General features: G+C 35.9%; 1 protein-coding gene across 2 annotated transcripts in view; it reads right to left on the bottom strand.

Moving 5' to 3' along the window:
* Nucleotides 1-15,806, bottom strand: part of RNF13 (ring finger protein 13) — a 44,480-nt gene that overhangs the window by 26,814 nt on the left and 1,860 nt on the right. For both annotated transcript variants that reach the window (XM_064457780.1, XM_064457781.1), the window contains exons 2-4: nucleotides 11,049-11,176; nucleotides 7,984-8,064; nucleotides 2,680-2,805 (exon numbers count right to left, since the gene is read on the bottom strand). In XM_064457780.1, coding sequence (XP_064313850.1) covers nucleotides 2,680-2,805; nucleotides 7,984-8,064; nucleotides 11,049-11,162 — 321 coding nt within the window. In that variant the 5' untranslated portion in view covers nucleotides 11,163-11,176. The remainder of the gene's footprint in view (nucleotides 1-2,679; nucleotides 2,806-7,983; nucleotides 8,065-11,048; nucleotides 11,177-15,806) is intronic.

Here is a 15,806-nt window from a genome sequence, read left to right as displayed (position 1 = left end):
GGAAGTGATTTCTTATTGCATAGTAGTTTTCCACTACAAGAAAATGACAATCAACTCCTTACTCAACAGTTACAAGCCTCAGAGTGCCATCAGTTTGGATTCTCTCTTCTTATTCCTCACAACTGTATTCCAACAGCAGAACGTTACTGGAAAATGCAAACACCTCAAGAAATCCCAATATTTAAAAAGTCAGTTTTAGATGTAAACATAAATGCATGGTTGGGAGTTTGGCCAGTATTACACCACTACAGAAAATATCCATAGTGCATACAGAAAATGATGTAACGTTTAATGATGTATTTGCTAGTTTTTGTGCCTAAAGAGGCAGTTTTAATGGAGCGAGGTGTCATTTACTTAAATTACATATAATCCCAGACCATTCTAATAAGTTTTTCCATATATAGCACAATTTTATGTGATGCTTATTTTGCTGAACAACCCTTTGATGTAGGCGGAAAATACGCTATGCTTCCTACATAACATCAACACCACACTTCAGACTCACTGACGACCAGACCCTACATGCAGGCTTGAGAAAGAAGTTTTCTAATTTTGCAGGAGCTGGAAGCAGAGCACCACCCTCTCTAGACAAGTCCCTTCCCACACTGGTCACCAACACAAAGAGTAGTAAAAATCAGTGATAACAAGTGAGAAGACACATTCCAAAAGGCTCTGAACTACTTCCTCTTGCTTCCAGCCTTCACCCTTCTCCTACTGTGACATCAGTTTTACTCTAAGAAATCACTAGATGCTAAGAGAGAGATGGAAGGGGAGACAGTTCTAACTTAGTAAAGATTCATACACAATAAAAATCAAGAAACAGCTATGCATCCGTATTTGTAGTTTTCAATGCAAAACAGAAGGAGAGATGGGACTTTTTAACAAACACTGGAGTTTATTTGAACCTGCATCCTGTCAGTCAAGTAACTGATATATACTTTTAAACTCACATCTCAGTGCACATGCCACTCCCTGGCAGAAACTTCAGGGCAAAATGCTCTAGTATGTATGAAATTATGTAACATAATATTGGAATAGTATTAACAACATAATGTAAAAGTTAATTCACTGGCCAGTGAGTACACAGATACCCACACTCGCCTTGGAACTTCTAATCCACTTTCTACCTGGCTCTTTGCCTAATAAGGAAATGTGTGGGAATACACTCTTCCATGGATATTACATGAAATACAAACACAACCAAAAATACTTACAAACAGAGCTAGTGTGACTTAATCCTTAAAGAACTGACCATGGAAATCCCTCAACGGTAACATACAAATCTTCCACTTTCTGCAAGGAACACTCATTGACTATGTGTAGCAAACCAAGATGTGTAAAATCAAAGTACAAGAGTTCACATTTACTAAATTAACAGCTACATGGAAAAGCACTTCTGCACATCTTCTCCCTACTTGATTCTTGCCTTTAGCTAAGCAGCTTTCCAAAGCTTCTCAGAATCTTACAATTCTGTGATCAGCAACAGATATGATTTTTCTGGTTTAGCACCAGAGTAAAAAAGCTGAAGGCTGAGTCATGGTGCCGACTTCAGCAAAACAACTTGTTTTCAGCAAACAAGTATTTGCTATATTTCTGATGAAAAATGTATTCTATTACAAAAATTCTGACCGGTTCCTTTAGGAGTGTCTTCAGCAGTAACACCATCCCATCAACTTAGGAGTAGCAATTAGACAGGCAAAGAGGATGTGAAAAAGAAGTAGTCATCTGCCCTTCCTTTTTCCACGAAGCCATATACACACAGGGTGATAGGATTCATGGTACAAAATATGTGGCATTCCTGAGTTTGATGTGAAGGTAGATAACATGAGCAGTGAGGCTGCCTCTACAGATGAAATCTACAGTCTGGGTAGAATTTACATGTTTAACCACAATACCTCGTAACTGAACATACCACACAGCAGCAAATACGGTTCAATCTCCTTTTAGTTCATGAAAGCCAACAACAAATTTAAGAGCCCTGTTTTCCTTAAGACATCCTTTCCTGCCCCATATATGAGGGTCATTTTCAAGAAAACCATATATTCTAGCCAAACAAAAAATTCTAATTTTGTATTTTTAAAATAACACAGAAAACACTCCATTTCAGCTGCAGGTCAAAATTTCTATAACACAAATACTTCATAATACAACAGCTAGCTGTTGTACCCATTTAAAAACATTCCTACCTGCCACGTGTGCCTGTTTCTACCCGGCAGCCCACTGTCTCCTTTCCCCATCAACCAACTGTGACACTACCATTGTTCATGGGATCTCAGTGTGAACCACAAGATGATCCAGCTATTAAAAACAAAAAACAAACCAGGGAATGGCTTGCAGATTTTGGGTGCTTTTATGTTATCTCCATTCCCTAATCTCCCCTGCAACCCATGACAGCAAAGAGTCTAACTGGCAAGAAAAGATTATATCGCTACTGAATGCTTTCTATTATAAAGCTGCAGCATCTGTCATCTTTATTTGCCACATAAGCAGGCTCACAACCAGGCAATCTTAAACTAAATCATCTTACAATACCGCTTTATCTGCCTGTAGACAATAAAATTCTCCCTTTCCTTCACACCAGTATCTACCCTGCTGTTAGCTATTTTTCTGAAGCACCAGTAAATTCTTTAAGACCTTAAAACAGAGAGAAGAACAATCAAAACAAAAAAAAAATCTTACCTTGATATCAAAGTTGCATTCAAGCCTTCGAATTAACACAATAAAAGCACTGGATGAGTTGTCTTTCAGTGGCGGTGGGGCTATAGGCTCACAGGCATTCTCTGGTTTTGAATTTATTAGGAATCCCTAGAAAACAAACAAACAGGAGCTTAATTTCTCTTTGTCTTAATAAAAGGGTTGGCAGACAAGTATAAGGAAAGACAACTGTATGTTTTCATAAAATAGCTAAACAAATTCTTATTATCAACTTAGCCCTCTATCATAGCAAGATTTCTGCTACACCCCTATTTGATTAAGCAGAATCCTTACATCTGTAAAGAACTAGAAAGTTAGAAAGGAAATAGTTTTTCCAATTACATCATCGGAAGTTCATAACTCTGACTTTGCAGTATAATTCAGCATAGAAAGGAGTGCATATACTATATTAATATTGTGGAACTATTATCCTAAGACATATGGAGACTAAACAAGAAAAGTAAAGTACAATAGCCTAAGAAACACCAACACAGACTTAGTACTTGGCAATTAAAAGGGGAAACTGAAGGAAGTTAGGTGTGTGAAATCAACACTGAACCAATATACAAAACAGCCCGTTTACTGTGGTAAGGAAAGATCATCAAATATGCTGCAGTTGAAAGATTCACGGAAATAGGAAATATTGGCAATATCAGTCTTGAAGCAATCTTTGGATTGGTTTCAGGTTATTGAGTCAGTACTCCACTACTGAAAATGTTTCAAGTAGAAACTCTCCTAAACCCATGCTTGTAACACCCGCTGAAAAATTCTAGAGCTTCTCTCAGAGGAAACATGCTCACCTGAATACTGAATACACTGACATTGCAGAGATACAGTCCCTCTCCGCGATGTTGTGACTTCAGGGTTGACTACTCCCTTCACCCTTCTCACCTACTGCTGCAAATGCTCTGTAAATACGGCTGATACGGAAACGTACACAAGATGAATGCTGAAAGAATATAATGTGTACTGCACAATACTATTTGTTCTAGCTCTAAAGAGAGCAGACCTTCCCTTTTCCTTTACTAGAATATGTTTGCTTCCTTGGTCAAATCTCTACACCACCTGAAAAGGAGCTTCCTCACTAATTAGATTACTATTAGTTAATTAATAATTAGATTGATATTAATTAGATTCCTTTCTGTCAGTCTCTTCACAGCAGATTTGGATTACCAAAATACAGAAGAATCCAGACTGTAGACCTAGAGGTGGTTTTGTCTACCCTTCATTTGAAATACATCTCTTCAGAAAAAAATACTTTATTTGGAAGGTGTGCACTAAGGTCACAGCGTGACAGAAGCTTTTGGATGCTAATGCAATGGAGTACCATTTGACATATCCCTACAAGAGTCACACTTGTTTAAATTGGTTTTAAAGAGCGGTGAGTTGCCAGAAAATAAGAATATAAGTTATTTGTTTTATGCAAATAAACATCATAAGAAGCTGCACTGCTGCAGGCTCAGGAAATTATTGTGACAGTTATATATATATATATATCTATCTTTGAGAGCTTTAAACTCTGTTTTCACTGACAGCTTCAGACATAGAGAGAGGTAATCACCTGTGTAGAAATAATAGTTATTATGTATAACAACATTATTTAATATATATAATTATAGATAAACATACGTTGGACTAGATGATCCCTGAGGTCCCTTCCAACCTGTGATTCTGTGATATCTTTTATATATTTAAACTGACAGTTTATATGTAAGTTTATACAAATAAACTGTCAGTTTAAATGTATTTTATACATAATCTTACATTTTATCCATAAATATATATTATTCATAAAGTTTAACCTACAACAGAGAGAAAATTTTGTTTTGTGGAATAGATTTTTGTAATGATAATATCCCTTTTGGCAGAGAAGCTGCACCAACAATCTGTTCTTTGCCAAGTTTGTGGAGACAGGCACAACATTACACAGTCTGTAACAATTAAATGCAATATCTACTGAAAATTCTGAAATCAGTGAAAACACTGATTTGCTGACAGCCAGATTTAGGTCTCCAAGGTTCCCCCGATTCATATAGCAAATGCTGCTTTTGTTACATAGCTTCACACAAGTCATTTACTCTTTTTTAACTAAAGTGATATGTCTGGAACTAACTGCATTCTACAGGGAAGTTTTACACAAGTCACACAACGTCATGTTACAGTTCAAGAAAAGCATATATAGAAACCAAAGGATAACTATGACTAGACTGGATTTTTCCTAATGCTACCATACATTCTTAAATATCTTTAATTGAGGAGCTGTTCTACTCAGGACACAGGCACAAATGACTGACCATTTAAGGACTAGAGCACACAAGCAAAAAAAATATCTGACAGATTCTGTTTTGTAAGTTGTATATTAATAAACGTTAATCGTAAGCATTGAAAAAGTATACCATTTTCATCCTATTTCAACCAATACCATAGCACTTAAAAATAATGAAAATCTTTATGCAAATTAAGAAAAAATTTTTAGTATTATATTCAGGACTAAAACTCATTCCTATTTCTACATGGGTGACATCTACCTTAGTTAAGACACAGAGCTGTCTAACAGTTGAAAAGGTTAGAATCAAAGCTCCTTATATCTATTTTTGATGTATTAAATTGGCTCACTACTTGGGCAAATCACTTAATCACCCTGTTTCTTAATATAGTCAGCTCTATATACACAGCCCAATATACAGCTCTAACACCACTTCTCCCCATGATAAAACCCACTGGGCATGAAAATGAAGTCTTCTTGAGGTTTCATTTGCAAAGGAATTATTAGTTACATTAATTCTTACAGCAATTTATTCCCCTTTGGGATTAAAAGGACTTCATGCAGTCAAAGAGTGATCCAACAACCTTGTACCTTCACATCAGCTTCATTTTTTGCATGCTGTTTATCCACAAGCATTGCAACATCAATGATGTGGCAGAGCCAGATTTTTGGCTACATATAGGCTACAGACAGCATGAATAGGAAAGCAGCTCTCTGCCCTCATGCACACTATGCCCTCTGCATAGGTGCGTAAATGATAGCAATTCCCCTGCACCGGAACTTGGAAGGTGGTCTGCCTAAATACGTTTACAGCTTAGAGTTCTTATACAAAATAAAAACATATCTCAGTCATAAATACTTATACACTGCTCAAGGTGGCAGCCAGACAAACAAGTTACTGCCACAAGACTGACTCTATGTGGTTGATTCCACAATAAAAAAAAGGAATAAAACCTGAACTTCACACAAGTAGTAAACTGTTTGGACGGCTAAACTAAATTGCCTTTCTTGTAGATGAGTGTTTCAAGTACACGAGAGGAACAGAAAATAAATTTTATCTGAAACAAAAACTTACTGACACTGACTGCAAGAATGTGATGCTAGAGAATGTAAACCATTCATGTCACAGCATAGGCTTCTCAGGTCAGGCAAACAGAAGAATGCAGCACGCCCATTGACCTTGAATCCAACACAGCACACCAGCATTTGACAATAAGCATCACCTACATCATCTCAGCAACAAACATACCTCAGAGAATGTGAAGACTATAACTGAACTGGATATTCATCTAGCTTTTAAATACTTTTCTAAGCAGCATGATTGTGACACCAGTTTACAGCATTAAAAATAAATTATATATGGTGATGTTAAATAATTTATTTTCTACTTCCTCTATCTTATTTTATGCAAATAAAAGTGAGTTTGTCTTTATACCAGTTACTGACTACTGCCACCAGAACGTACGGAGAGCTACTACCTAAGCAGAAGTCAGAAAAAGTAGAACATGCCTTCTCGTTGTTGCCTATGGAAGCTACATTTATTTAACCTTCATAGTCCTTTCCCATTTCACCTTCAATGTAATTTTCCTTCTATTAATTTCATTCCGTCCATCTACACATCTTACTACATTCCAAGTATATTAACCACACTAGACACACAGAAAAGGAATTACGCCACTGTACAAAACATGCTTGCTGCTGTATTTCAGAAGACATCAGGTCTTCAGAATTTCTAATCTAGTGCAAAATAATTACAAAGTCCTATATGTATTCCAGTGGTTACAGCAATCTTTGACAGTTTTGGCATGTTAATCACTTTGCATAACATGCCAATATAATTTTTCCCTCTTTAGTTCCATTAATATTTGCAAATCCTTACACCTTACTTCTGTCTTCTCTAATACTAGGTGCATTTAACAATTTAATATGGTATAATATTTACTTGCTTTTTACTTCTTAAATACGAAAGAAAATTTGATTAATAATTTAAAATCACATGTACTTTTTCTGCTAATTCAATATATTATCACTAGTACCTTCTGTTAGTAATCCTATGACGAGTTTTCAAGTGATGTCACAGTATTCCTATCCCAATAAGATTTCATTTGGGGTGTAAGACTCTCTAACCGATAACTAACAAAAACGTGTGCATGTGCTACCTGCATTTGCCCCACTTAATCACATAGAGTAAAATAAAATTGCATTAGTGCAACACATGCCTGAGAGGAGCACTGGGGGAATGGGGAACTTCTCACCTGCTACAGGGTTCAGATTGCAATTGAAAGGAAACTGCATAAGGAGAGGGTGCATAATCAACCACCCGCTACAGAGCCACAGCTTCATGGCACAGCATGCAGGGGTTAAGGCTGAACTGCAGCCCCTGAGCTTCTCCATTCAGTTCTTAAGAAATGCAAGGAGGGAAGCAAACTGACCACAGTTCTTGTACTTTTCCACAAAAATGAGCTACAATTCCTTTACACAGCACTCTTAATACAGGCCTCATGCAAGGAAGATAGTCCCTCACGCTCTTCCACACATTACAGTGTGAAAGGGCTTGCCAATATACGACCCCACAGAGACATTAAATCCTCCAAATAGTTGTTTTTTTTTTAAAAAAAAATCAAGACAAAATTCAATTTGGCATCCACTGATACCAATGCAAGGTAACTGGTATCATTTATCAGTATTGTCTCTAACTTTGGAGAAAACAATGGTCTACCAAACTTGCTTTCTTAAATTCCCATCATTCATATTTTTACCTTATTAATTTATTAAGAGTGTTCAACAAATTCTCTCTTACATACAAAAGGTCAGGTTACCAAAATTATCCTGTTAGGAGAGGAATCTCCTATTCACAGACAACAGCTGCACATTTGTTTCGCTTGAGCAGTAGATTAATCAGTTCTGTATTTCTTTTTCCTCAGTACTATATTCATTTAACTTTTTTTTTTTTAGCGTACAGAAGTGTTGAGCAGATACAGTCCTCTATATATATATTCAGGATTTTTTTTTTCTTTTTTTACCTTCAAGCCTTCTGCTGGCAGTCTGTAACCAAATCTAGCAGGTAGATCATCAAAGGTCTGGGTTCCATTTTCAAGGTTATACTGAGAGAAATAAATTTTAAACAAAATTCATGTTTGCAACAAAACAGAAATAGATAACAAGAGTAAATAGAAATAAACACTACTGCATTTCTTTTTTAGATTAAAATATTTCAGACACAGGACCTCTTGCAACTATGTTAATGAAATCACATTCTTCCATTTGTTTTCCACTCACATGGCAACATCATTCTTTTCTTATCTAGTTGTCAAAACAGGAAAGTAACAGATCTTTCATTAAATTATCTGTATGTTGCATCTTTCTACTGTCTACTATGCAAATACCATCATATTTGCAGACAAGAAACTACAAACAACCCAAAAAAAGCAAATATCTGAAGAGCTGGGGTTTGGGCGTGTGGGGGTTTTTTGGATGGTGGTGGTCTTGTTGGTTTTTTGCTTTGAATTCACGTGCATACAGGGAAGAACAGCTTTTAACATGTGGTTTATTGTAGGCAAAGAATAGCCTCCACATCCTGTCCCTTCTCAATTCCTCTCTAGCTATTCAGGTTAGTTGCTGAAAACTATCTCTGCACTTTTGTTTTATACTATGAGCTTTCATTTCAAAACAGAGGAATACTGTAAAGACCCTAACTCTGTGGAAGCTGTTTCCCCCTTTCCTTGGTCATCTGTTGTAGCTATGATATACCTAACCAATGCAGAATCCATACAATGAAAAGTGCTAATTGTATGTATGCTAAAATTTTTTTCATTGAAAGTAAAAAACATTAGTTTCCTGCAGTTGTTGTGAATTATACAGTAACTATCTTGAATGGACATGAACCGGTAAATTTTGTTAAATAGTTTAGTGACTCAGAAATATTTGCCTATTTACCATATCATCCAACTGTCATACAGAACAGTCAAGTAAGGATCATGTTTATTTCAGAGGGATGACACATTTCCTAATAGCCAGACTTAGACAGGGGAACTCAAACTATAGTTCACAGAAAAACACTACCATGATTTAACTTAACTCTCAAAGGAGGGACATATCAAAGGAGCTTCCTTCCCACAGGTTTTAATAAAATTGAGGGGAAAGAGATAGGTATGGAGCTGAATTTCAAGGAAGCGTTTTTATTCTGTGTGAGTAACCTGCTCCATGCAACCTCTCCTCCTGATCTTCCATCCTACCATCACATATCCCAGCTCTGCACCAGTACACTGCCTTCCTCTATCCTAACTAGTCACTCATCCACCTTCTTCAAAATGTACTTCCTGAGCTTGTGCTACTCTCAGTTCTCCCTTGAATCACTCAGCGAGCCCCAAATTAGGCTAGGAGTCAGACAAACCTATTTATCTTTAACCCTTATTAAAAAAAAAAAATAACCAGTCATGTTTCATATACACATAACAGTACTTTTTAAAACATAATCCTTCATTTGAGGCTGCAACTATGTGAGAACACAGAACCATATAAAAATGCATCTAAGGAAAAGAAGGATTTCTTTCATTGGCAAACCCAAAACATCAGCTGTAATTTTGCTCCCCAAATGGGCAATCATTAAACCATGAAACCTCTCAAGATTATAAGCTATCTGTATGCCTTCAATTCCATGTGACACAGAGTGCAAACATTCCCTCTTCTTCTGAGTATCTCTTAAGCATTCCACTGGCTCCTTTTCACAGCAAAGTTTTAATAGGGGTCTAGTTCATCTCTTCATTTCCTATTTCAAAGATATTGTCTGAATAGATCTAACTTCCAAATGCGACACTTCATTTTTAGATGGAAGTATTTTAGAATCCTGCACATGGAGGCTTAAATAGAAGAAATTCAACTAAACTTCCAAAATGCCTTTTTTTTTTTTTTTTTTGAGGCTGATGTGTTGTTTTTTTTTAGTTTTGGGTATGTTTGCTTTTTAATATCTTTTCTAAGGAAGGAAGTAGCAAGAACGAAAACTACTTTTTTTATGAAAAGAGGAAGCATGGAGCTGGTGAGAGAGGAAGGGGGAGAGGAAATCAGGTTTACAGTAGAAAGCCAGTTTAAAATTTCACAATAGATGATGTCAGTTCCATAATAAAGCAGTTATCCATCTGCATTAACTGTTTTTAAACTTATCATCTACAAAAAATAGTAATAGAATAGTAACAACACAAAGATCCAAATAACATAATTCAGTATTCATCAACCCCACATTACCAAAACCTTTTAAATATTTTTATTTTAACATTTAGCTTCAAGGGCTTTTTCACTCTGTTCTCCTGAATTAATTGATATGATATTAACAACTCTCCTGGGTATCACTAACTAGCAGAGAATACAGAGACTACAGTACTTAGGTTTAATTATTTCAGTGGCTTAAGCTCTATCCTACAAAGACGCATATAACTTCCTCCGTAAAACTACATGATATAGAAAACAACTTTTACCACTGACGCTAAGTTCATTAGACTGTTTATTAGCTTGATCATTTAAAATTCTAATTTAAATTCTATAATATTCCCCCAAAAATATTATTCTTAATGATAGCCGAGATTATCAGCTATTTAAAAAAATGTATATATCTCTATATATAGATATGTGTATATAGATATGTGTATATATATACAAAAACTAACTGACAAGGCCTCCAGCATGCACATAAATTATACTAGCCATAAAAAATTATTTTACTTCCTTTATTCATATAGGCACCCTAAATGGTGATGGCTTCCATCACCAAAACTTAAAATTGCTGTCTACACCAAATAATCATGGAACTCTTAATAGGGTTATAACATGCTATAGGAGATGCAGTCAGATTGGAACTTTTTAAATGACTGAAGGAATTAAGTGCTTTCACTGGCAAGGTATCTGATCACACATCACCTGTAAGCTCATTCAAAAATGTACAATTTATTTTTTTATTGAACTAAACTGTTATGGCAATTCCATTCCAAGCAACCTGCTATAACATTTATTGTACTGATTCATTAACATAATAGTTTAAATGAAGATTCAATTTTATAGAGATTTCATCTATGTAGAAAAATATTCTTATACTTACCGCTAAAATATCTGCCTCCACAGGTAAAAGATTCAGGAAAGCAAATAACTGAACTGTCAAAATAGTGTATATCTGAGTGGCAGACAACATCAGCATTCCTATTGACAACAGCATATCTTATTTAATACCTGCAGCAACAACAGAAAAAAAAAAAGTCAAGGCATATAGCAAATATTTTCCTCTGTCAGTTTACTGGGCTCTATTGGTCAGTTAAAACTTTTCTTCTAAAGTACTCAAAAACGATATTCTGAATTTACTTTTGAGAAACAAGTAATCTTTAATTTATATCATTATTTTAGAGATAGAAGTCCCATTTGCTAAGAGTCTGTAACCTCCATGGGAATGTATGCATAAAACACAAAAATTATACTAGTAACGCTTCAGAAAGCTTAAGGCAACACATAGCAGTGCAAGCAGTACACAAGAATGAACATTCAATGATATCAATCATCCTTAGACATTCTTAATCTTCCCTTCTAGCACAAATCCAAATCAGCAAAATTCCTTGTGTACCGGGAGTAATTATACTAAAAGCATTTATTCTAAATACACACTTGCAAAACCAGTGTGACACCAACAGGTAACAAATACAAACTAGTTCTATCAACTTCAGTGGAATTCACAAATGCTCAAATGTGACTCATGGTCTGGACAGCAGATTTAGTCTCCTGTAAAGTGTGTGCATTTTTGAGACCTTTAAAAAAAAGAACACAAGTACTCTGTAAAGTATGCTTGTAAGTATTTCACAAACTCATGACATTAAAAGGAAGTGATTTCTGCTTTGTTAAAAAATTTTCATCAAAACCAGCAGCAAAAAGCAACAGCTTATGCCTGGAAATAGAGGAGCATGCTTTCTAACAGAAACTGCTGAGTTGTCATTAATCAAAGAAAAAAAAGGAAAGGAGTAAAGAGGAAGAAATACAAACATTTTTATATTTTTCCTTTGCCACACTTTAAAAAAATATATCTTTGTATGTTAAAACCACAAATTAAGGGCCTGAATGCCTTCCTTGTATGAGCAATGATACCTGCACCCTTACTGAAGTCATTGAGAGGAAAAAAATCAAACCAAAACAAACATTTTCATGAACAGAATTTTATTTTTAAAGTTTTAAAAAAAATTAAACACCTCTTCCAAATAATTATTTCTCTGGCACCAATGAGAGTCCCAATCTAGACAAACATGATGTAGGTAGAAATATCATTTCCATGACTGGAAGGCTGTTCCTTAGGACCACAGAATTTATTGATGTCTGTGAAAGACCAACTTGCTCCACACTTATTAAAGGGCCTCCAAATATATGCTCTCACATTCCACAAACATATGAACAACATGGTGCAAATATGTAATATTCACTAAGTGATGTTTAATGTAGTAAGAAATGGTGTCTCTGCAAAGCTTTAGTCCAAAATGCTCAATACCACGTGCCCATGGGCATTTAATCCAATGCAGGTCTTTTGGCTTCTAATACAAACAAAAGGCAATTACATAATACGTGTTCATATGAAGGTAAAAATTCTACTAGCTAAATTGCAAAATCAGCATCTAAAAGCTTGGGTTGAGCAAGGGAGAGGAAGAAGTTTCAGCTTTTCACGTAACTGACTTAGGACTTTTGGTGCACGCCACTCACGTACTGAATGAAACAAGGCTCTGCAGGGAAAACTGAGAATATGATTTGTTAAACTATATAGTCATTTCTGCACAAAAGGGCAAATGGATAAACTGAAGTTGCACAAGTTGTCATAAAATTAACATTTCCTCATTTCTGAGTCCTTGAATTTCCACACAAACTGTACCTTTTAATACTTTTCCTCCCTTAGAAGTTTCCTCATGTTTTTAAAGGGGGTTACATTCCTGTATGTATACTTCCCACGGCTCGCAGTAATGTGGGGGTTGAGATTTAGCCTTAATTTGTACTGTTGAGAAATGCAGTCTGCACTGGAGGAATAGTTAGCTGACAAAGGGATAGAGACTTCCAGAGAGGGAAGATCTGGAGCTGGATAAGAATCCTGGCCAGATGCCCATCTACTCTCCCTTCTCTCATGAGCTACATGTAGAGGCTTCTGTCCTGTATGATGTTCCCAAAATACAGGACGGATTACTGCCATGCCTCTACCCCTGCCCCACCTCTATAAAAAAATTAAACCACTGTTTGTTTTCTCCTGCTCTTTACTGACTTTACTCTTTAATTTTCTTTTCCCCAGATGTCATATTCCATCACCTTCATCTTATTAAAACAGAACTCAACGTCAATGTACAATTTCACCAAAGTGCTAGCATAACATGTTCTGCATTAATACTCTGTATAAAGTCACAAAAATACACTTAATCTACATGAGCATATTACAAGCCTTTACAAACATACTGACACAGGAGATGGTTTCTAAATTTGTGTTTTAAAAGAACACATTTTAACTATGTAATAGCCTAGATAATTTAATAGCAGCACTTCCATCTACAGAACTTGAGAGACAACAACTGTCATTCATTTCTGTGCATCATGCTCTTAAAATCTGATTGTACTACCCAAGTTCAGCCTGACCATGACAAGCACACAAGCTTAGAGGGGCAAGACTCAGTGGGATTCTGCATCATGATCCACCTGGACAACAGACTCTGTCTGCTGGACAGGGTCTTAAAAGAGTGACAGAGAACTCTCTCACACAGAAGGTTTATTCAAAAAAAACCTACTGAGGTAATACATTTTAGTGCTTAAACAAATACCTTTTTGTTTTTCTTTGAAGAGGATCATCTTAACAAAACTCTTTAGAGCAAGGAATAGTAGCAGAGATTTACCCTGACCCAGTGTCCCACAACCACCTTTTTCTTACTAACCTGGGATACAGTAAGGGACGCATGTACAGCCTGATCATCCCTAGTTCCCAGGAAATCTCTGGCATCAGGAATAGCCCCATGAGAACAGTGGTAGTCACTGTTAAAGAGAAGCAGCCAAGAGGAGCCTCCCCCTGAGCTCTCACTTCTAAATGCCTTTTACTGCAAAACTACAACCAAATGCCAAAGATCAGGACCTCTGTTCTCCACTGACAAGTTACATCTGACCCTTTCTTTTCATACTGTTTCTACAGTCATAATCCAGTCTTAAGACAGACAATGATTACAGAGGAACTTCAAATTCCTCTTAGGCTTAGCTGTAACATGATTATGTGCAGGCAATCACTTAAGAACAAAGCAGTACAAAATACCTTATTCCCCTTATAAAAACTTACACTTAAATGTGATCAAACTAAAAAAATCCAATATTCAAAATCCCAACACATTCAACAAAAACCACATGTGAACTAGTACACCACCTACTTCAGAGTCTAAAACAAGCAACAATTAAGTGCTACATTCAGTATGAAAACTAACCACTTTCATTGCTGAATTTAAAAGAATTGCTTGGTCCACAGATGGATACCTAAGTCTCTCTAGAAATTCTTTTAGTCTCACAGTAAGAAATGACTTGAAATGACATAAAATTAAAATGGTGATAATGCAAAACAGCAGCAAATACACTGGATTCAATATTGCTATAATAGTTCAAATAATTCAGGGACAAGGTTTAAAAGTATACTGTACATGCTTAATTATATAGTTATCAGAACATCTGGGTCTCCTCTAACTGCTTTTATTGGAAGAATTAGAAGTACTTCACAAACACTTAAACTCAATTAAGTCATCCAAGTTGTTTGTATGATTGTTGCAAACATCCAAAGTGAGGCTTCTTATGGTTCCATATGGATTTGTTTTCATTTGACTGTGGATATTTCATTCTGATAATAGTAACTTTGTTGACTTAATCAAAAAATCACAGCCAAGACTACTACATTCTCTTTGAGAATCAAGAAACTCCTAAGAATTTCTGTCCTCCTGCCCTATCCTTTGTCATTTTTTTAAGCAGAAAGCATCGTCCCGTGATCTGAGGTCCTCAACATTAACTAAAGTAAATATTGGAGAGTTAGATTTGATTTAAACTGACACTAACATGAAGATAATTAAAATTCATTATTACTAATGGGAGGAAACAGCTAGTATCTTCAAAAACAGTTCTCATGATTGTGACTTGCTCATTCAGACATCTGTTTTGTGAAACTTCCAACTGGTTAGCGGAACAGAAGTTAGTCACAAGAACCTGTAATGAATTATGAAATTCATGAAATTTGATTTCTAAGTTAAGATTTACCAATTTCTCTCCTCAGCTTGCCCTAACAAAGAGGATGTCAGTGAAACTGGAAGGATAAATACAATCGTATTTGCTATGACAGAAGCAACAATACACTTGAAGCTATCAGTGTTTTAACCAATACAGTAAATGCAGCACATACCTCACAAGACAGAGAAAGCATTAAAACAGTATTGAGCAAGGTTAGAAAATACCAGAATTAAAGTTGTCCTTGCAAATAACATGCAGTTACAGTGTAGTCTTCTCTGTCAAGCAGTTATATACAAACAGATTTTTCTGGGCCCAGGAATTATTGCCTCACATGCAAGCAAAAAAGCCTTGCAATTCCTGAAATTCTGTGGCTTATTTGCAGACTACGCTCTTAATTGAATGAGGCAGCTTACAGCACCCAGAAATGCAGGTGTATGTAATTAAAGGCTATAGGTAGACCACACAATAGAAGTTAAACCTAAGTCTGCATTAATCTTCAGCACTTTACACCTGATTTTCCAGTGTCTATAAACAAAAGTTCTCCTTAAGTAACGTCAGGCATTTTGAGAGCTGTTTTTTTTCTTCCTACTCTGCATCCTAGAAC

This window comes from Phalacrocorax carbo, chromosome 7, assembly GCF_963921805.1.
Source record: "Phalacrocorax carbo chromosome 7, bPhaCar2.1, whole genome shotgun sequence".
Classification (NCBI taxonomy): Eukaryota; Metazoa; Chordata; class Aves; order Suliformes; family Phalacrocoracidae; genus Phalacrocorax; species Phalacrocorax carbo.
Note: the sequence above shows the minus strand (reverse complement) of the source record. Positions and strands in the feature narration are given on the sequence as shown.